At 34.4% G+C, this 24,073-nt stretch overlaps 1 protein-coding gene across 2 annotated transcripts in view; it reads left to right on the plus strand.

The window, feature by feature from the left end:
- Window positions 1–23,869, plus strand: part of LOC138695858 (X-linked interleukin-1 receptor accessory protein-like 2) — a 43,605-nt gene extending 19,736 nt beyond the window's left edge. Inside the window, exons 4-9 of one of the 2 annotated variants that reach the window (XM_069820151.1) lie at window positions 5,328–5,430; window positions 8,855–8,985; window positions 9,705–9,857; window positions 12,329–12,466; window positions 16,974–17,134; window positions 22,903–23,400. In XM_069820151.1, the coding sequence (XP_069676252.1) occupies window positions 5,328–5,430; window positions 8,855–8,985; window positions 9,705–9,857; window positions 12,329–12,466; window positions 16,974–17,134; window positions 22,903–23,265 (1,049 nt within the window). In that variant the 3' untranslated portion in view covers window positions 23,266–23,400. Of the gene's footprint in view, window positions 1–5,327; window positions 5,431–8,854; window positions 8,986–9,704; window positions 9,858–12,328; window positions 12,467–16,973; window positions 17,135–22,902 lie in introns of both variants that reach the window. The other variant, XM_069820150.1, reaches the window with a different exon arrangement.
- Window positions 23,870–24,073: the final 204 nt, after the last annotated feature.

Consider the following 24,073-nt stretch of genomic DNA (forward strand, 5'->3'; position numbering starts at 1 on the left):
CACCTGTCCTGGATTCCTGATTGTATTTTATTGTATTGTATTTATTAACATTCCATGGTTTCATATATTGCTTACAGCTACAATATGGAACAAGTCAAAAAACTTAATACTATTATAAAATCTTAATTTATAGCCACAGTCTAGATGGAAAATATACAGACGAGATTTACAATATAGTCTACTAGTACAACACAAAGTTTTAGTATCAATTTCATGAAGTGTTATTGAATGTCATGAATTCACCTACAGAATAGAAAGCGTGAGAAATTAGGTACTTCTTCAATTTGGCTCTAAATAATTTTATGTTTTGAGTTTCATTTTTTATATCGATAGAGAGGCTATTAAAAATTTTTACTGCCATATAACGCATTCCTTTTTGATAGCACGATAGACTTGCCGATGGAGTATGAAAGTCATTTTTTTGACGTGTATTTATGCTATGAACTGTTGAATTAGTTACAAAGTTTTCACGATTACATACGAGGAAGATTATTAATGAAAAGATATACTGACAAGCCATGGGCATTATTTGTAGTTTTTTTAAAATAGTCCTACACGATTCCCTAGATTTGGCACCTACTATTATTCTAATTACTCTTTTTTGTAATAGAAATATACTGTTACTATCTGTGGAATTTCCCCACAATATTATTCCAAAACTCATTACCGAGTGGATGGGAGAATCTGGCAACCCTGCTCAATATAATATGATAAATATTTAACATATTTATTGAACATTATATTTCATACTCATTTGCTACATAAAAACTTCCTAACAAACTTCAAACTTGAGAACTTGCACAACTTGTGAGCTTTGTGGTGCATGAAATGACCATGAAGCAGGTTTTCCTTTTCGAGGGCATTGGTGTCCCCTGCCAATCTTATTGTTCTATTGTTCTGTTCTCATCATTATGCTTCCCATACTGTACAGTAGTAATGGAAACAGGTCAGCTCTGGACTTTCTAAAAGAAGTCGCAAGGCATTACTGCAGAATCTCTGACTAGCTGAAACATTCATTTTGTCATCATTAGGGTCACCATAAAACGGTGAATAAAATGCATCATAATCGGTAAATAAAACTATTATAATTCGTGAAAAAGTCGTTATTTAAATATGTAAATCAAGAAAAGTCGGTATTCAAACTTGTAAATCGTGAAGAAAACATTTGAATTTAAACATGTTGTTGTTTTCTAATGCCAGACATTTGACAATAAAGTCATTTGACCTCTTGCACTCCAATATTTTTCAATCATGGTTAGCCACTGACGCACAGATTTTGAGATGTTCTGAATCCATTTCTTGATTTGAGTTGCATAATGGACAGTTAGGAGACTGATATATTCCAATTCTATGCAGATGCTTGGCCAACCAGTTGCCAATCTAAATGCAGCTACAGACGATTTGCGTGGTAAATCAGGAATCAACTGTGGATTATGATGCAGAGAGTTCCATTTTTTCTCTTGAGATTGTGTTATCAAATTTTGTTTGTTGAAGTCTAAGTATGTAGATTTAATAAATCTTTTCACAGAGTAATACGTAGATTTAGTAACAGGTCTGTAAGTAGCAGTGCTGCCCTTCTTTGCTAAAGCATCCGCATTCTCGTTTCCCAGGATTCCACAATGGGATTGTATCCATTGGAATATAATTCTTTTATTGAGTGTTATTAGTTGAGAGAGCATTTTAGTTATTTCTGCTATTTGAGATGAAGGTGTGTGTTTAGAGACTATTGATAGAATAGCTGCTTTGGAGTTTGACAATATAACTGCATTCTTAAATTTATTGATGTGGCATAGAAGATTCCTGAGACTTTCACTTATTGCAGTGATTTCTCCATCAAAACTTGTTGTTCCATATCCAAGAGATCTATAAAGTGAGAAGAGACAGCACGTAACACCTGCACCTGCACCTTGTTCCCTGGAGATCAAGGATCCATCGGTGTATAAATGAAGCCAATTTTGTGGAGGGTACCTAATATTAATTGTCTCTAAAGACAATTGTTTCATTATTTCAGTGTTTACTTCTGATTTCAGTATTTCTTGTGTTAAATTTAGATTATACTCTATATTTAATAGAGTTGAAGGGTTTGATTTAATTTGTAAGTTTTCTTTTAAATTCGGGATGTTGATTTTCTGTTTTAATTCTTGAACCATGGATATGAAACTTTTTTGAGTTTTCAATCTACAGAGAGGACTGTATGAATGCCAATTGTTTCCTGGTAATCTGATAAGTTTTTCATATTGAATCAGTGCTTTTTCTTCTATTATCATTTTGATGCTGTTAATATTAGTGAGGACTCTCATAGAATCTATTGGAGTTGTTTTGATTCCACCAGTAATGAACCTGAGAGCTTGGTTTGAACACGTTCTATTTCGTTTATGAAAGGTGAAGTAATTAAAATTGAATTTAAACATGTAAATCACTTTTAAAAATTCATAATAAAACACTCATTCTCCTACAGATTTTACCACTGTTAATAAGGCCAGTTACATGCCTATAGATTGAGGAAAGTGTCATGTGAATAACAATAACGTTAGACCTATGTTCATTTGCATACCGTGACAGGCTGCTTGGCTGTTGAATAATCAAAATACATTAGTCCTTAGCCTGGCACAAACTTTCCTATTACACATTTTATTCGGTACCGTAACTCTTAAAAGTCTATTTTACGTAATCTTACGTCAAATGTATTGTATGCAACCACAGTCTTAATAGATGCGACTATCACAATGTTTCTCGTGCTTATGAGGAAAGTTATCTTGCATAGAAACTTCATATAATTTTCCTTATATCATTATTTCTAGGCCATAGAAAATGTTGGCAGTTCTACACAACAGACCCAAACAGGCATTCATCTGTGAAGTGTGTACTCTTATACATCTTGATTACACAACTTTTAACATTGTGTCACTTTGGAATATGTATTATATGACTGTCTTGTGTTAAATTCTATTGTACCTGGTTTACATGTTTCGACCTATTATGGGTCATCCTCAGAACTCCTCCTCTGAGGATGACCCATAATAGGTTGAAACATGTAAACCAGGTACGATAGAATTTAACACAAGAAAGTCATATAATACATATTCCGATGTACTCTTGTTCAAAAATTAGACATAGACATCAAGTGTCAAACTATTTTAGTAAAAAAAGAAGAAACATTTACTATAAATTGCCACTGTTAATCTCTTTTTGACGAATATTAAATAGTACTCGTATGTCTTTCGTTCACTTGTAAGTGCAGGATAACAAAAGTCATCATATTTACATTTTAAAAATTATAAAAATATTTCCTATTGTCTTTAGGGAATGAGAAGATCGTGAGAATGACCGACAAAGTGCGAAATGAGGTACTTGGTACAGATATAAATTATTAAACAAGAGAAACATATTGCATTATGGTGAAGTAGATATTTCTGGTACAGAGACGGCTAAGGAAGAGACAACTAAGGACTTAGTAAATAAATTGAAATATGAATTAGAGGAGTGTAATAGGAAGTTAGATAAGACGATAGAGGTAATGAAAATAGATAAGGCGTTTGATGGAGGAGGCTAGCTAGGATAGTGAAGTATAATGTGTAGAAAATTAGTGAGATCTGAAAATGAAATGTACACAAGAAACAGACATAATAACGAACATATTGGACAATGATGTAATATGTTTTAGTAACAACTATTAGTAGAAACAGTGTGTGTTCGATATAGTCTAAGTAAACTGAAAATCTAGAACGGAGTGATAAAAGTGTCAATTTTGAATGAATTAGAGGAGTGTAATAGGAAGTTAAGTAAAACGATAGCGGTAATGAAAATAGGTGAGGATTATGGCGGGGGAGGCTAGATAGGATAGTGAAGTATAATATGTAGACAATTAGTGAGATCTGAAAATGAAATGTACATAATTAACAGACATATTAACGAACATATTGGACAATGGTGTAGTATGTTTTAATACAAGTATTATTAGAAACAGTGTGTGTTCGATATAAGTGTACTGAAAATCGAGAACAGAGTCGTAAAAGTGTCAATTTTGAAACATCTAAATGGGGTCGAAAATTAAATTATAAGGCGTCTACAAAAGGGATAACTGTAATGAATGTAATTGTGGCACTGGATACAAATTGTGAGGTCCACATTACATGGGTGTAAATGTTGACATCAAATATATGACCTATCATATCATATTGCATTATCTATTTGAGTAGGTACTTCCAGTTAAATTTCAGAAGTGCACAATATCCTCACAATCGTTTTGAGAAACCACGCCTCTAATGAAAATGACTTGTTCTTTCCTGGTACCTACTGGTCAATCGAGGTACGGTACAGTAGAATTACAGGGTGTTTCAAAAGTGATGATAAAAAATTTAGGGATGAAAAATAAAAACGAAGAGAAGCAAAACAGTTCCAGTAAACATGAGTCCGCAAATAAACCCTAAATGTTTTAACATTACTTCTGAAACACCCTGTGTAATATAGCCCATTTGTTTAATTTAGTTATCTCTGCATATCGGATGTGCTTTTGTTCTGTTAGCAGACTGACAGAAAAAGAGTATAAATAATTCTGTAGATATTAATTTTTTCAGAGATGTAATTCTTCCTTTGATAAGAACTATACATATATATATATATATTCATTTGTCAGTATATTCTAAGTACCCGGTAGCATAATAAAAAAAAATCACTAAGAAAATCTTTACATTTTATGTAGGTCTATTTCTGATTATTTTCAATAATAATTATTCACTAAAAATTATTAGAACTTTTCATGCAGGTAAAATCAGGCTAAATTGACTCGTAGGTGTGATTATGCGCAAATCCTTTAATAGTTAGGAGAAATTGCTATACATAGAAAGATGTCTCCATTTTTTCTGTATTGACAAGAATGTTGAGAACATTTATTTATGTGAGCATCACGAAATATATATATATATATATATATATATATATATATATATATATATATATATATATTAAGTACATAACAGTACTTTCTCTTTAAAATTTGTATAATGTCAAAATAAAACAAAAGATAAAGTAAAAAATCTTTAATGAATAATGATGCTTACTAGTTTGAGAAATTCTCATTCTGTGCTACAGATTTTTGGAGAAAAAGAATTTAATAAGTTACTGACAGTTAAAATTGATGTTAATGTTTAATGAAGAACAATTAAAATTAATTATAAATTAAATATTAATTAATTATTAAAAATTAAGTATTATATAAAATACCGGTATTACTTACAATTAATTTAAAACATCATCTAGTAATAAAATAATGCAAATGCCACAGGAAAACGAAATATTAACAACTTCATGTTTTTTTATGTTTAAAGGTTATGGAAAGCGAAGTGATAGTCAGGTTATGTGGGTGATGAATGAGGGGATGAAATTTGCAGATACAGCTGACGGACACAGATGGATAGAAGAAACAAAAAGGTATGTACAGTTGTCAAAAGAAAAAGTGGCCACTCTCTAGAAGCAAAGTTCCCTTCGGATATCTTCGCTACAATTCGGAAACAGATGGTGTTACATGTTGTTGGACCACGTTGCCTGATATCTACAGTTATAATTAAAGTATTCTGTGTGTTGCTTTATAGCGTAATGGTAGCGTTCCAGCCTGGTATTCGTGAAGTCCTGCATTCGAACACAACCTAGTGCTTTTTATGTTTTTTTTTTGTTTTGTTTTTAAGAGAGAGAGAAAATATACACAATTGCTCCTGTCTCTTTTATGATTATTTTAGTAATTAACATCAGGTTCATGAATGTATTATGTCATGACTGTATCATTATTTATTTTGACATTATGGCTGCAAATGAAAAGAAAAAAAGATTTTATTCTCAATAAAAATATCTTTCGTGGCATAAACAAAACAAACTTAGGTACTGGCGTCTGCCTTAGAACATTCAAATAATTAAGCGTTCAAAAAACAAAACAAAAAGCCACAATTCAATATTTAAACTATCTTCTCCATATCTCGATCACATTTTGCAGTCGAGTGGACATGGAATCGACTAGTCTTTGCAAATAGCAACTGTTCTCAGACACGACATTCCAGGCATCTTGGACATACATACATAAGTGTTCGCCCAGGGCCAGGTCTTCCACTGCAAACCCAGCATTCTCCAATCTTTCCTATTTTCTGCCTTCCTCTTAGTCTCAGCATATGATCCACATATCTTAATGTCGTCAATTATTCTTCTCAACCAGTGACTCAACCAGTTCCTTTTTCTCTTTCTAATCAGTTTCAGCATCATTCTTTCTTCACCCACTTTATCCAACACAACTTCATTTCTTATTCTCTCTGCCCACTTCACACACTCCGGTCTTCTCCACATCCACATTTCAAATGCTTCTATTCGTTTCTCTTCATTTCGTCGTAATGTCCATGTTTCTTCCCATACAATGCCACACTCCACACAAAGCACTTCACTAGTCTCTTCCTTAGTTATTTTTCCAGAGGTCCGCAGAAGATGCTCCTTTTTCTATTAAAAGCTTCCTTTGCTCATGTTTGCAGTTTTTCTTGGGAAGGTTAAATGCGGTAACTTCCCGTTGCTTTCCATGCACCATTGTCTCTTTCGCATCTTATTAGATCTCAGGGGATCCAAGCGTGGAGATGAGGAGAGTGGATTTGACTAATTGGGCCCTCTAGACTTCACCTAAATTCATCGCAAGGGTTAAATATTAGTTCTATTAGGATTTTTGACCTGATCAGAGACTGGGAAATCCCAATTAGCCCTTGTCTCCCACATCGAGCTTCTACAAATCATCAGACAATCTCGAGGGGGATTGAGTCAATTTTTCCGCAAATGTTTCTATACTTGTGCCCTCGTAGCTCAGTCGGAAGAACATCAGAATTTAGATGTCAACATCTCAGGTTCAATTCCTCGTCACTTCTTTTCATTTTATTGTGTTTCAAGATAGTATAATGTAATAATATAAAAAGAAAAAACTAACACCAGTATTATCCAACTGTATTGTTCCAAACCTAATATTAAATTTATGATATTTATATCGCTAAAGAACGATAACTGAATATAAATTATAACTTGAATATTATTTATATCGCTAAAGAACGATAATATAAATAACTTGAATATCATTTATACAATAGAGCCACCGGCGTAGCTTGGTCGATTAAGGCGCTTGCCTGTCGATTTGGAGTTACGCTCGGGCGCGGGTTCGATTCCCACTAGGGTTGATTACCTGGTTGGGTTTTTTCCGAGGTTTGCCCTAACTGTAAGACAAATGTCAGGTAATCTGTGGCGAATCCTCGGCCTCATCTCGCCAAATATCATACCGCTATCACCAACTCCATCGACGCTAAATAACCTCATAATCGTTAAATAATAAAGCAAAAAAAAATAATTTATACAGTAACTTATTTCTAAAGAACGATAACAGAATATAAATGATAAATATCAGTTTGTTTAATTAATATAAGATGTTATATAATATATAATTAATTATTTAAATTTAATAACCTATTTTACAAAGAAAAATGTTTATTTATATTATAATAATTACACATAAAATACAGATTATTTATGTCGCGAAAGAACAATAGCAGAATAAATGATAACTTGAATATTATTTATATCGGTTAAGAACGATAACAGAATATAAATAACGTGAATATTATTTATATCGTTAAAGAACTTTAACAGAATACAAATGATGACTTTATTATTTATATCGCTAAAGGACGATAACAGAATATAAATGATAATTTGATATTAATTATATCGATAAAGAACGATAACAGAATATAAATGATAATTTGATATTATTTATATTGCTAAGGAACGATTAAAAAATAAAATGAAAACTAGAACAAGGCCCGAGCTCACAATCTTCGAATCACTAAGCGAGCACTCTACCGCTGGTCTACGAGACGCAAATATGGAATAATTCCATAGTTCCGGAACTGCTTCTACAAACACATGCATCGTGTAACATCACCGTGACCCGAAGTGGACTTAAAAAATATTCGCTGTTCACAAGTGTGGCCACTTTTTTTTTGTTGACAACTGTACAGTATGTATAGGGTATCATTTAAAAAATTAGTTTGTCACACCTGTATATCTGAAAAACTGTTTTCGAACACTAGCATAATATTGTATGGTTTATCTCCAACAGTTTTTGTATAAAACTTTTTTTTTTTGTAAAATTAAAATAAAAAAGTTATTAACAATATTCCACATTTATTGTTCACCCTATATAAATAGCAATAGATAATTTTGTAGTATGTGTCTTATAGGTATCTTTGAGAGGCAGTTTCTCAGCTTTGGAAAATTATTTACTAATTGCAGTTGAAAATGCCTTATTTTCAATTTCTTTGTAATTCCAACAATTGTAATTTTAACGTATTATTACTTCTAGAATATGTATTATATGTCTTTTACGTGTTAAATATTACTGTACCCGGTTATACATGTTTCGGTCTGTTATTGACCTTCTTCAGAACTGGTTGTTGCTGGTCTTGACGCCTTTTGTTTTGTTTCCTGTGGGGGTGTGTTTGTGTAATGTAATGTGGAGTCAAAGAGTATGTGTGTGTTGGTATTGTACGAAATATACAGACACACAAAAACACATCCAACTAAAATTCTCAACACACAACTCAATTTCAGAACACACACTCTTTGACTCCACATTACACTACACAAACACACCCTCACAGGAAATAAAACAAAAGGCGCCAAGACCAGCAACAACCAGTTCTGAAGAAGGTCAATAACAGACCGAAACATGTTAACCATGTACAGTAATATTTAACACGTGAAAGACATATAATACATATTCCGAAGTGATATAGTATTAAAAGTTGTGTAATCTGGATATATTATTACTTTTCTTTCCAAGGGATGACGGTGTTATAATCGGAGAGTACTTGATGATTAAACCAGTGATGGAAGAAGATTTTGGTACATACAAATGTTCAATATCTAATGGTCATGATCCAATAGTTTTTGAAAGGCAGCTCATACAGGGAAGTAAGTATAGCCAAATTTCTCTAATCTTATCAAGTCTGTAAATACTATACATGACACGAGCAGTATCGTGTGATTTTGTTACTTGGAGAGTGAATGAGTGACTGCTAACAAATAATATTCTACTTTCACATATGTTGGTACCAGTACCATACTGTCATCAAATTTAATTGTTTAACGTAGCAGATATGGAGAGTTTTTAAATTTGTTGCTTGCTGTTTCATTATACTTCTTCTTTTGTGAAGTCTTGATTTTCTGAAAAATCTTTCCTGACTATGAGGTAAGCTTATTCCGTTCATAAAACCTTGAAATGAACATTTAAATAATTGAGTAATTGATTAACTAGCAGACTTACAAGTGTTAATTATTTAAGTCTGTGCGGCTTACAGCTGTTTCGGTGGTTCATCACACCATCCTCAAAGCCTACTAGATCTCGGCGTCATCTCGAACTTCTCTGTCTGTTGTGTGGGTGGATTTGATTGTTGAAAAGTGTTGAAAAATGGAGTCAAATAGTGTGTGTGTGTACTGAAATTGATCTGTGTGTTGATGACTCCATCGATGTTAATTTCCACTTCAGAGAAGGCCTATTAGTTTTATATGTATGATTTCAGTTCTGTAACTTAAATAGGCTAAAATAAATAGTAACTTATGCATGTATTAGACTTAGGAATGAATATTAAATTTATTTGCGAGTTATTGACTTCGACATAATTATGTTGCAGATGATCCTCGCATTCGTACATCATATAAAGCAGCTGTTGTCATCATAGTGGTGTTCACATGTGTGCTCATATTGATAACAACAGTGATATTAAGATGGCATCTTGAGTTACGTCTCTTTTGGAAGGACCGCTTTGGGAAAATTGAAGAAGATGGTAATAAAAGAAAGCACTGTAATTAATTTTCGATATATTTAATTTCAGCTATTAAAGGAATATTTTCATGCATAGATGTTAAATTTAATAATGTTTGTCCATATATAAATACAGTATAGCTTCATTAACACGCTCATCAAGGGACATGTACTTAAAGCGTTAAGCAGGACAGTGCTATAGATGGGAAATGATTTATGAAATGGGGAAAACAATTTAGACACACTTCATAGGAAATATATTTTATTTTGCATTAGTTACAGTGCAAAATGCAAATAAGAGCTCATATCAAAAAATCTTTGATTGTTGTTTGCCGTTTGTACTGCTATTATGAATAATAACATTTTCTCTGCAATTCATGTAACTACAGAGAACTTCACTTGATGAACTGCTATGAGTAACACTAATGTAGAATAACTCTTCTCGGGTTCTCAGCCAGGTGAGTTAGAGATTTGCTTTCAAGCTTTCGATCGCTAGCTCTGCCATCTTCTTCAGGGAATGAAGTGATGTGGGACCAAGTCTAGCCGGTATATATGCAATAGTAGGGCTTCCCACTGCGGGTCAATCAGGAGCTAGTTCCTAGCCCCGACCGCCAGGCGCATTCTGGTTGGTGGAAGCGGTAGCCAATCAGGACCTACTTGCTGGTCCCGACTGTCTACCATGTGCTGGTGGTCTAAGTGTATTGATGGCAGGTTTCCATGCTGCACTCAGCTGTAGACCCCCGTCTCTGTTGAAATTATTGCCATCTAGCTGGATTTCGATGGCTTCCTTGATAACCAAGTCCCAGTAACCTGATGTCTTGTCCAAGATGGTGGTGACCAGTTTCTAGGCTGTGTTGGGGTACTGCAGACTTATCGGGGTAATATAGTCTTATGCTGCATTGATGTTCCTTGCAGTGTTCCATAATGATGCGTCCCGTCTGCCCGATGTAGCATTTCCCACACTCACAAGGTATTTTGTAGACACCAGGTGTCCTAAGACCAAGGTCGTCCTTAACTGGTCTCAGCAAGCGCCTTGTGGTTGGGACTAGGAACTAGCTCCTGATTGGCCCACAGCGGGAAGCCCTACTATTGCATATATACTGGCTAGACGTGGTCCCACATCACTTCATTCCCTGAAGAAGATGGCAGAGCTAGCCGTCGAAAGCTTGGAAGCTAATCTCCAACTCACCTGGCTGAGAACCCGAGAAGAGTTATTCTACATCAAACGCCAGGAAAGCCTCAAGTCATACAACACTAATGTAATTTTTCACTTATAGACAGACATTTTTGCTTTGCCATTTTGCACTATCAAACTTACTGCACACTCCAAAAATTTCAAAGAATGGCTAAATTTTACACAAAAGGACGGGAATGTATTGACAAAGAGACTTTTGAGTGTTAAAATACTTTCATTTTGCTGACATTATCACCTTCATTTCATTCAAACTTTAGATAACCATATCAGTTGATAAAGCATTGTAAAATAACCAATTAAAAACAATGTAGTAAAGAGGATTTAGTGTTTGAACAGAAGAGGAGGTTATTTTTTATTGCAGTGGGGGGAGGGAGGGTATTTCCTCGTTTCCCTTAAAAATCGCGTCTCAGAATTATAGGGAAATGATAGTAAAAATCTTATTAAGTTTTACACATCGAAGATTTTGTTTGCATCTGCAAACTCATGGCACTTCGCCATATTAAAACTTACGTACTACTAGGTTATATTAATAACATTCGTATATTTGATCACAGAATTATTAATTCCCCAGATCTAACACCATGGGAACTTTTAATTCTGGAGAACACTGAAAAATAAATTACACGCAGCAAATACTCATACACTGGAGGAACTTAAAGAAAACATTCGAACACAAATTCATTCCTGTAAGTGCAGAGGAACTGATGTGTGTGAATGATAGGTTCTTATGACGATGTGAATTATGTATTACACAAGATGGGTAACACTTCCAGCAGCTACTGTGAGGAGGGTTAGTACCGAATGTTATTAATATAACATAGTATGAAGCGAAGTGCCATGAGTTCGCAAAGTGATAGTGAAGGAGATCTGCCACTGGTTAGCCTACAAAAACACCGGAAATGTTCGCAGGGATTAACTGTAGTATTTTTAATGAAATAAACAGTAACATCCAACAATTGAGGGGTTCGGGGGTAAAACATAGTAACTTACATTTTGGTCAAAAGTGAGATTTGTGGCGTATAATATGGTATCTTACATTCTGCGTCCAATACAGTAGCAGTTTTCCAACATCTCAACAGATGGCAGAGGTATACATATTTTACTTCTCTGGTAATTATACAAACTGTTGCATGTATAAATGTGTACCTATCTAATAACTTCAAAACACTAAAACTCACTTACCATGTTTTACTCACGAACCCCTAAATATTTTTAATAGGTAACTCTGTAATGTTTTGTTAGTAATGTAGTGCCTCTGATTGTAATGCAGTGTTTATCATTGCGTTTGTCCATTTCAGATAACAAGGAATATGATGTGTTTGTATGCTACGATCAGACTGATGCAGAATTTGCTCTTGGAGTTTTAGTTCACAAGTTGGAAAGTGATTATAAATACAAATGCTTTGCTTATGAGCGTGACAGTACTGCTGGAGATTGTAAGTACTGAAACATCAATTATGGTAGTTCATAATTATTTTCTGGGTGTATTTTGAAGTGTTTTATGCTCGACCATGCCGAAATGTAGTAATTATACACCTGGTAGTAGCCCTTTAATGGACCTCATTAAAGTACACCTATTCATTATAGTTCAGTTGTTCAGCCAATGAGAAATCACCATTGTAGCATTATAAAACCGCAGTATCGATTATTCTAGGATATGCAATCGAAAGACAACTAGCAAAAAGTCACGGAGGCTGGAAATCCAATACTGTCGCAGAAGGTTATGTTCTGTTACTATAATAATTAGCGTTAATTGTAAATACTATTCAAATAAATTCAATTTGTCACCTCGTTTTTCAATTCTAAATCAATTTCCAGGTTATATCAAGACTAATGTTCATGTTATTCTCTAGATTATATCAAGGTCAATGACATTCGTTCCTCGGAAAAAATCAATACTTTCGCGTCTGCGCACATCTCACAATTTAGAAGGTCAGTTCCCCTCCTCACTTACATAACCATAACATGAATACTTATGAATAATTTCAAGTTAGAAATATGGTCGAGCATAAAAAGTCGTATGAAACTTGCCTATAATGGTAATTAAGATGCTCGTATGAAAATTATGAAACTCGCTTGCGCTCGTTTCACAAACAAACATACTCGCATATTAATTACTACCATTATAGGCTCGTTGCATAATGTACTATTATCTTTAGATAAATATATGTCTTGGTATTAAATGTATCGTCTGAAGTTCATTTTTAGACAGGAAAAAAACTTTGATTGACCAAAATATGATAACTACTAATTTATACATAACTAAATAAATGGAATTATTCATTCATTAATGTTGTTGTTGTTTTCTAATGCCAGGTGTTTGACAATAAAGTCATTTGACCTCTTGCACTCCAATATTTTTCAAAGATATTATCATGGTCAGCCACAAGGAAATGGCAAGTTGTAGCCGATTTAAGTGAACACCATATTTTAACGTTTTGGTGGCTACTTCATTCACACACAACCCCCAGAATGTCTGGAGGACCACACCTGCTGTTGGTCAACGGGTCCATTGGGCCTAGATGGGAGATCTTGTTGATCACCAACTTTCCCTCCTTAAGCCACTGGAGGACGATTTTAGTGCCATAGCAGGTCAGCACTAGGAACAAAAAAGTAGAAAGAGGAGGAAGGAAAGTGAAATGAACCCCTAGGCCTCGAATGCTCTAATGCCGTCGGGTTCGAAGAAAGTAAGAGTTCAGTCAGAGGACTGGATAGGAAAGGGTAAAGAGGGAATTAGGTATTGAATAGAGAAAAATTATACCAAATTCAGTCATTAACTCATCAAGCTGACTAGTGCTAATTGATGAGTAGCCCCTCCCTTCAGTTCAGCTTGTAAAATTATGCTTACTAACAGCTGCACCACGGGAAGGTAGGGATGGGACATTGGGTATTTGTCCAGGTTGGTTCCTTAAAGCCTTCAATGGGAAGGATTAATGGCTCTCCCACCTGTATCCGACAGATACCCTTTTGCAGCCTCATTCATTCAAGTATCACAAGCGTTAGACCTAACCATCATCTGTATTTTCATTGCCGTCATATATACGAGGGTTGTAAATAAAGTAGTGGCAACATAGATGTACGAACATATCATTGAGTTTACATGAAAAATACATAGACATCCCTTCAATATAATCACCAGCATGTTCCTGTATCTTTTGCCAAATCCGTGGTAATCGTTGAATGCCGTTAGTGAGGTTGTTTCTGTTTATCTCTCTGATGGACTGCCCTACTGCATGAAACACTGATGCAATATCTGGAAACCTCTTGTCTCTAAGTGGCTCTTTCAACCGTGGAAACAAGTCATAGTCACAAGGACTCATGTCAGGGGAATACGGAGGATGTTCCAGCACTTCCAATCCCGTCTCTGTAGCAATTCAGCCATTGCTCCTGCGACATGACAACGAGCATTATCATGCAAGATGAAAGGTGGATTGTCTCTCAGGAAATGTGTACGTTTGTGCCGCATAGCTGGACGTAGGTTGTGTTCGAGAAAATGTTGGTAGTATGGTGCATTGACATTTTGGTCTTGAGGTACAGCATGGATAATGATAACACCTTCACTGTCGTATGTCACCATCAGCATGATTTTCACCTAGAGGGTTCATATCACACTTTTTTTGGACGTGGTGATCCTTTGTGGTGCCATTCATTAGACTGACGCTTTAGTTCAGGCTCATATCCCTGTGCCCACGTCTCGTCAATGGCAACAATATGTCCCCTCCATTATGATATCTCTGTAGGTGGAGTTGAGGTACGTATTGCGTATCGGTGCCACTTCTGTGCTTCTCTCAGGGGAACAGATGCATTATAGGACCCACTCCGAGTATTCCATAGTATCGATTGTACATTGTATATTTTCGATTATTATATCAAGTACCGGTATGCCATCTTAACAAAACTAAATACATAGTACTATAAACATGTATAATTTAATAAAACCAACAACAATGAAATTAAGCTCATATTAGTCACCTTTGTTATACAATATATTAAATTTTATTCAAAATAGAGTTAAAGAAACAAACTAAAGCTAAACTTAAAACACAGTAACATTAAACTTTCAAACAATACAACATTGGTATTAATACAACGATAAAATTAAGTTCATATTAGTCATCTTTATAATATATTATAAAATACTAATTCTACTCCTTTATACTGCATTTTTGGTCCAGGGAAAATACTAGTCTTTCACAAAAACACATTTTTACTAGTATTTTCCCTGGACCAAAAAATTAAAAACAAAATTGGTGTAAAATTAGCATTTTACCATGGATCTCACTGGAGATGTTCCGTTTCATCTTCTCCATTATCCGAGTGATTTCACAAAGTGCTACGATACGGCATTCCTGTATCTGTCATTTAATACCTTGTAATTTCCAATGACATCTCCACAGGAGTTCATCTCGTTTACTTTTAAATTTCTTCAGTCTCATCCCAGGATTACATGTTTCTCAAAACAGTTCACTCCTAAGTAAACCACATTCGCATAAAAAACTATAAACATAGCCTACATGTCTTTATTTATGGATAAAGAAACTAAAAAGTTTACAACTTATTTATAATTCCATAATTTCCATTTCGAGGCCTACATTTTAAATCAAGAGGGAGAATTTGATCCCCTTCTTTTTTATATTTAACTGTAGCATTTGAAATTGCTGTCATGATTATAATCAAACTAACTTACAACAATATTGATTGGTTGGCAACATAATGAAAACAATATATATCGATCATTTAATTGACCGTTTTTTGTGGCTTTGCATATTTTTATATTTAGAGTGGGTCCTATAATGCATCTGTTCCCTCTCAGGTTATGAAGAACTCAGCGTGCTGCAATTTTTCTCATGTGGAGGTTTTTCTCCAGGATGTGCCACACAGTTTGATGATTGGTCCAACCTCGATGGATAATTCTCGTACAGTTCAGCGATGGTCAACAGACTTTGCACTAACTCCACTTGTTCGCCACCTGTGCAAGCCACATGTGTCGTCTCATTTTGACCAGCACGAAATGCAGAGACCCATCTTACAACCATCCAATACGATAGTGCATTGTTGTTACAAGCTTTAAGTAACCTTTGATGACATTGGCGTGCATTTCTACCACAGGCTACCTCGATTTTTATCCAAGATCGCTGCTCAAGTTTAGTAAACATGCTTTAGAGCAATGCTCTACATTTAACCACATGATAATATCTTTGAAAAATATTGGAGTGCAAGAGGTCAAATGACTTTATTGTCAAACGCCTGGCATTAGAAAACAACAACAACATTTAACCACGCACAATAACAACATCTGTTGTCATAGCAACCGGTTTTATTATTCTATACAACGACAATATCTCCAACTACGATCTCTGTATCACTTGCGAATACGCATGACCTATTCCCAGCAGTGTTGCCATTACTTTATTTACAACCCATGGGCCATGTATAAAGAGAAAATAAAAAATAGAACAGCAACAAAGGACCAATATAGACTACTGTAGATACTTAGGGATGACAGAGCTTGTCACACTTTACGAAGAAAATAAACTAAACTTCTGACCTCATAGACAACAAACACTATATGGAGCACCTCAGCAGCATGGAATTACATTACTAAACTTTAGTAGTCTTGCATTATACTTTATATTTGGTCTTCCTCTTACCTTGCTTGACGCATGCACACACACATCTGAACGCATAACTAGACTAGCAAATTCACAGTAAACAGACAGGCCTACCGTAATCATATGAGTAAAATAAAAGAGGAAAGCAAGGAAGAAGAAAAGAAATGAAGAATGACAGAAAGAGGGAATAATAAAAATTATACAAAAAGAAAAAAGAGAGGCATTTGACTTGATTTATAACTAGTATCATTTAAGTACAGTGCACAGTATATTTTAACTTTCCAGAAGCAAGAAGGAAAATTATGTAAATTATATTGGTAATTTGTTTCAGGGATCCCAGAAATATATACAACAAAGATAAGGTCGAGCAGACGTTTCCTAATGGTTCTCTCACCAGCAGTGGCTATTAATAACTGGTGTACATATGCGTTGTATGTAGCAATAGCAGAAATGCTGAATCTCCATTCCAAGATAATCTGTGTTGTTCTTCAGGTTTGTTATTCTATGTTATGACTTCACTATCAAAACTAATTCCCATTACGTGTTATGTAGGTAAAGGCTTTGTGTGAAAGTTAATTTCATAAATCTTTGGGATTTTCGATATAATGAACTTCTGCTACTAGTTTGTTTCACTTATATACACAATATAAATATATAAGTGAAACGAAAATATAACCGATCTTGAATCTTGCGTACACTACTTTTAACACTAATATATAAATGATTGGTTGATTGGCAGACTTACTCGTGTTAAATTACATAAGCAACTGTGGCTTAAAGCTGTTTCGGTGCTTCGTCACACCATCCTCAGAGCCTACTAGATCTCAGCATCATCTCGAACTTCGCTGCCTGTTGTGGGGGTGCGTTTGCGTGTTGAAAAGTGGAGTCAAATAGTGTGTGTGTTCTGAAATTGATCTGTGTGTTGAGAATTTGATCGGGGTGTGTCTGTGTATTTCATATTGTTCTAGTGTGTTGAGTTTTTGGTTTTTGGGTTGTATGTGTAGGATTTTCATGTCTGTATTTAAAGCAATAACCAGAGGACACAATACATCCACACATGCCAAACACATAACTAATTCATTCATTTATTTTATACCATAGATCTTACATGAGCAATGAAGCTTTAAGATGTGGAACAAGTCAAAATTTTACAATATTACAATTACAATTTTTACAAATTTTTATAGTTTTACAATTTACTAATTTTCTACAATGTTTACAATTTTGTGCAATTTTTTACAATATTTTGGCGAGATGTAGTGAGATGAGGTGAGGTCCGAGGATTCGCCAAAATATTACCTGGCATTTGCCTTTTGGTTTGGGGAAAACCTCGGAAAAACCCAACCAGGTAATCAAATCAAAGGAGGGTAATCTAATCAAAGGGATTGATGCCAAGGACTCCCCATACACCATCCGGTTCCAGTCCCACGGCTGTGGAAAACCATACATACAATAACATAAATACAGACATGGAAATCCTACACATACAACCCAAAAACCAAAAACTCAACACACTAGAACAATATGAAATACACAGACACACTAAAACACACCCCGATCAAATTCTCAACGCACAGATCAATTTCAGAACACACATACTATTTGACTCCACTTTTCAACACTTTTTAATACGCAAACGCACCCCCATAACAGGCAGCGAAGTTCGAGATGACACCGAGATCTAGTAGGCTCTGAGGATGGTGTGAAGAAGCACCGAAACAGCTGTAAGCCACAGTCGCTTATGTAATTTAACACGAGTAATCAACCAATCATTTTGAAAATATAACATAAATTTAAGCGAATTTCTTTTCTCTTTTCCTGGCTATTGTTTTCCTGATCTTTTATTACACTCTCCATCTGCCATTTACCGTATATAATTGAATTAAGATACATTCAATTAACATTTGTCTTGCAAATAAGAAAAGTGTAAAATATATATTGACTGAGTTGCTTAAGAATTGTTTATTTCAGAGAATATATTTCATCAAAACTATGTGTGAAGTACGATGAAAGAGTAATGGAACTGAGAAAAATTCTCTCCGGCGCCGGGATTTGAACCCGGGTTTTCAGCTCTACGTGCTGATGCTTTATCCAGTAAGCCACACTGGATACCACCTCGGCGTTGGACAGAATTGTCTCTGATTAAGTTCCAACTCTTGGGTTCCCTTGTTATGAGTGACTAGTTGGCCGGGATCCGACGGAATAAGTGCCGTCTTAAATCACGAAGTGATTTACGCATATCATATATATTATTTTAATGTATCGAAGTAGATATGATATTTCCATGCAGATATTCTGCATTATCATACGATGAAAGAGTAATGGAACTGAGAAAAATTCTCTCCGGCGCCGGGATGACGCAGAATATCTACATGGAAATATCATATGTACTTCGGTACATTAAAATAATATAATATGTGTGAAGTGCCGAATCTCAACATATGAAAAGCTAACATGTCTCAAAGACAGACAAAGTTCCATGTCTTCAAAGCTTTTTTTTAAAGTATATATCTGCATACAAAATCACGTGAGTCTCTGTGTCTCTCTGAAGTTTTAGTGCAGAAAAAAATCCTTTTAGTTGTCTTGATAATCCATGTTGAATCTTTCGTACACTACTTTTAACACTTGAATATAGATAATTGATTAAATGGTGATCTTACTCGTGTTAATTATGTAAGCATGTGTGGCTTACAGCTGTTTCGGTGCTACTTGACACCATCCTCAGAGCCTACTAAATCTCGGCGCTATCTCAACTTCGCTGCCTGTTGTGTGATGAAGAGTTGTGTCAAATAGTGTGTGTGTTCTGAAATTGATCTGTGTGTTGAAACAAACTCAACAAACACAAAAGCACACAAAACACAACACAAACACAAGAACACAAGAAATACATCACACTAACATACGAAAACAAAAAAACACACAAGATCGCATCCTCATTCAGAAAACAGAAATACAACATAGCATACAGAACAAAAAACGCATTACAAAGACATCTCAACACACAAACAACACAAACAAATAAATACAACTACACAGGCATATACAAACTCACATGCAATAGTTGCGACAGTTTCTACATTGGACAGACAGGCAGATCATTCCAAACTCGATACAAAGAACACATTAAAGCAATAACCAGAGGACACAATACATCTACATATGCCGGTCACATAACCAATGCTAACCATACATACAATAACATAAATGCAGACATGGAAATCCTACACATACAACCCAAGAATCAAAAACTCAACACACTAGAACAATACGAAATATACAAACACACTAAAATACACCCCGATCAAATTCTCAACACACAGATCAATTTCAGTACACACACACTATTTGACTCCACTTTTCAACACCTTTCAACAATCAAACGCACCCACATAACAGGCAGAGAAGTTCGAGATGACACCGAGATCTAGTAGGCTCTGAGGATGGTGTGAAGAAGCACCGAAACAGCTGTAAGCCACAGTCGCTTATGTAATTTAACACGAGTAATCAACCAATCATTTTGAAAATATAACATAAATTTAAGCGAATTTCTTTTCTCTTTTCCTGGCTATTGTTTTCCTGATCTTTTATTACACTCTCCATCTGCCATTTACCGTATATAATTGTCTTAAGATACATTCAATTAACATTTGTCTTGCAAATAAGAAGAGTGTAAAATATATATTGACTGAGTTGCTTAAGAACTGTTTATTTCAAAGAATATATTTCATCAAAACTACATGTGAAGTGCCGAATCTCAACATATGAAAAGTTAACATGTCTCAAAGACAGATAAAGTTCCATGTCTTGAAAGCTTTTTTTTTTTAAGTATATATCTGCATACAAAATCACGTGAGTCTCTGTGTCTCTCTGAAGTTTTAGTGCAGAAAAAAATCCTTTGCCCCCGTCCAGGATATATCAAATGCTCTTCTAGTTTGTAGAGAATAATATTCATGTTGAATCTTTCGTACACTACTTTTAACACTTGAATATAAATAATTGATTAAATGGCGATCTTACTCGTATTAATTATGTAAGCATGTGCAGCTTACAGCTGTTTCGGTGGTATTCGACACCATACACACACACTATTTGACACAGCTCTTCATCACACGAATGCACCCATACAACAGGCAGCGAAGTTGAGATAGCGCTGAGATCTATACTTGTTTTTTTGAAAGATAGGACATGTATGTATGTATGTATGTATGTATGTATGTATTTATTTACACTGCAAGTGGGCAAGCACCGGGTGGCAGTGGTATATACAATATAAACATTACACAATAAAATGATAAGCAATACACAATAAAATTTACAATACACAATACAATTTTACAATACATATACAATTTTATAACAATACAATAAGAATACACAATACAATTTAACACAATAATAATAAAACATAAATAAAATACCTAATTTTACAATACAACCTACATATGTATAGGCCCTACATAAGTTTCAATAGTCTTTCACTTTACTCTCGTCTCATTCCCTGTAGTGGCACTATGACACATTTCACTGACACTCTGTAACACATTTCACTGACACTATAGAACACATTTCATCACATGACAGTTAAACGGCCGAGCTTGGAACTACAGTGCTATGTTGCCACATGCTGCCAGCTGATGGAAGCAGGACGTTAAAACATTCATTGACAATTGATTGAATCAAACACGAAACGTACCAATGCTAACATTGTGTGCACAATAAATGTCGCCAAGACAGCTATTAAGCACTCGCCACGTGAAACGATAAGTTTGGCAACTCAACCATTGTTACCACAGCAACAGGCCTACCATACTATGTGACATTCAGTTGTTTTTCCGATCGCAACGCTCCTGTCATGTCCCATCTTTCAAAAAAATAAGTATAGTAGGCTCTGAGGATGGTGTCGAATAGCACTGAAACAGCTGTAAGCCGCACATGCTTACATAATTAACACGAGTAAGATCGTCATTTAATCAATTATTTAAGGGAAGACTCCACTGAAAATCATGAAAATTTTTCCAAATTGTTTTTAGCTATTTCACTTATTCAGAATTTATATTTTCATACTCCAAATGGATTCAGCTCAATTCTGATTACAAATACTCGTATGTTTACACTTTTTAAATTAAGGCTGGAAGGGGGCGTGGAATTTAAAGAGCTGTCAAAATTGTTTTTCATCGAAGAATTCTTTTTTAAAATTTCTGATTACAAATCTAGTAACTTTTTGTTTGCTCCCTGAAGTTACTAGGTGAATGTAGCGGAGGAGAATATTAATTTGCATAAATATTCATTTTATTTTCAAATCTATTTTTCTGTGTTCATTTTTGTTGATTCAACACCAACTTTCTTATGCCAAATATTAATCAATCTGGATGAAATTTTTACTGCAAGTATTTATGAGGTAGCTGCATGTTTCTATGCATTTATTTTGTGAGAAATGCTGCTAGTTTATTTTATTAATATTTTTCTTGATACTGCTAGTTTATTTTATTAATATTTTTCTTGATACTGCTAGTTTATTTTATTAATATTTTTTCTTAATGCTGCTAGTTTATTTTATTAATCTTTTTTCTTAAGAAAAATATTAATAAAATAAACTAGCAGCATTTCTCACAAAATAAATACATAGAAACATGCAGCTACCTTATAAATACTTGCAGTAAAAATTTAATCCAGATTGATTAATATTTGGCATAAAAAAGTTGGTGTTGAATCAACAAAAATGAACACAGAAAAATAGATTTGAAAATAAAATGAATATTTATATAAATTAATATTCTCCTCCGCTACATTCATGTAGTAACTTCAGGGAGCCAACAAAAAGTTACTAGATTTTTAAATCAGACATTTTAAAAAAGAATTCTTCGATGAAAAACAATTTTGACAGATCTTTAAAATTCCACGCCCCCTTCCAGCCTTAATTTAAAAAGTGTAAACATAAGAGTATTTGTAATCAGAATTGAGCTGAATCCATTTGGGGTATGAAAATATAAATTCTGAATAAGTGAAATAGCTAAAAAAAATTTGGAAAAATTTTCATGATTTTCAGTGGAGTCTTCCCTTAAGAATAAGATTATTCTACCAACTGCGCTAATTTTGGTTTCAAAATACTGCATTCTAAATATTAGTTTATGAAAACTGAGATGGACCACATAACACCAGGAAATTATTTCTCTTTTACGAAGAAAAAGTTTAATTAAAATCTTCTTAATATGTGAATAACTTCAGTTTTAGTAATGGTAAAATCTTGATTATCCTTTCAGGACATTCCATGGAAGAATTTAAAGCCAATTGATAACAAGAGTGATCGAACTCTGCAGCACATTCTGAGAGTTGTAAGGAAGGTTCAATGGAAACCATCTGTAACAAAGAAAAGTCGTTCTGGAGTGAAGATATGTGCTGCCCATAAACACGAGTTACACACTTTACAGTCATCGGCAGATGCATGCTGTGGATCTTCAGAAGAGAGTTTGTCCAGTGTAATTCTTGACGGATCAAAGGAAAATATTATGAACTCCACGAAGAATAATGATCGTGGAATAGATTATGGCTCTTGTAAATTTTGGACATCATTAAGAATACACTTACCACCAAAGAGACCTGTAGGTACAAAAAATCCATCTTGAAAAAGTCACTTGTCAGGACAGATGAACTGTATCCTGAAAATCTGTATGGGTGTCATATAATTTAATGTTCAAAGTACCTCGTAATGTGTACAGGCAGTACTTTTGAGTGTATGCGTCATTTGATAAAAAAAAATACAAGAGCAGTGTTAGAGAATGTTACTCCTAATATCTGATTTGAATAACAAGATAAAATACATACCGGTACCAGTTTAAGTACAAAGAACTCTAAAAGTTAGTGTTGCCTATTACGAAATAGGCTTCAGTACCTGGCAGTTAGGCATTTTATTGTGTAAGATGAACCTGTCTTACTTGCTTCTTTATTCAGTCTATAAGTTATTATCACAAAACATAAAAATATAATTTTTATTTCTTATCTCTTTTGAATCATTATTAGTCATTTCAAAATTAATTCACTTTAGTTACAAGTTCCATTACTGAAACAGGAGTTATTCTCAGAATAGCGACATTTTATGTGGTTAATAAAATCTTGTGTTCTCATATGGTACTTACGTTTTCTTCATTTACTTAAATTCTTTAACTTTGCTTCTGATTGAAAAGACCACGACTACTATAGGTCTACATAAATATTTTAAGTTTTTTTTTTTTTTTTATAAAAATAGTATGGATACAGTGAAACTTCCCATAACGGACACTTCCCAATAGCGGCCTCCTCTCAATAGCGGACATTTTAAAATTCCCCTGCAAAATAACATTGGCACTTATGATAAAATTCTTCCAAATAGCGGACATTCTCAATAACGGAGGCAGACACTGAAATGTATCTCCCAACAACAATTAAAACTTCCAA

Source organism: Periplaneta americana, chromosome 3 (assembly GCF_040183065.1).
Source record: "Periplaneta americana isolate PAMFEO1 chromosome 3, P.americana_PAMFEO1_priV1, whole genome shotgun sequence".
NCBI classification, from domain to species: domain Eukaryota; kingdom Metazoa; phylum Arthropoda; class Insecta; order Blattodea; family Blattidae; genus Periplaneta; species Periplaneta americana.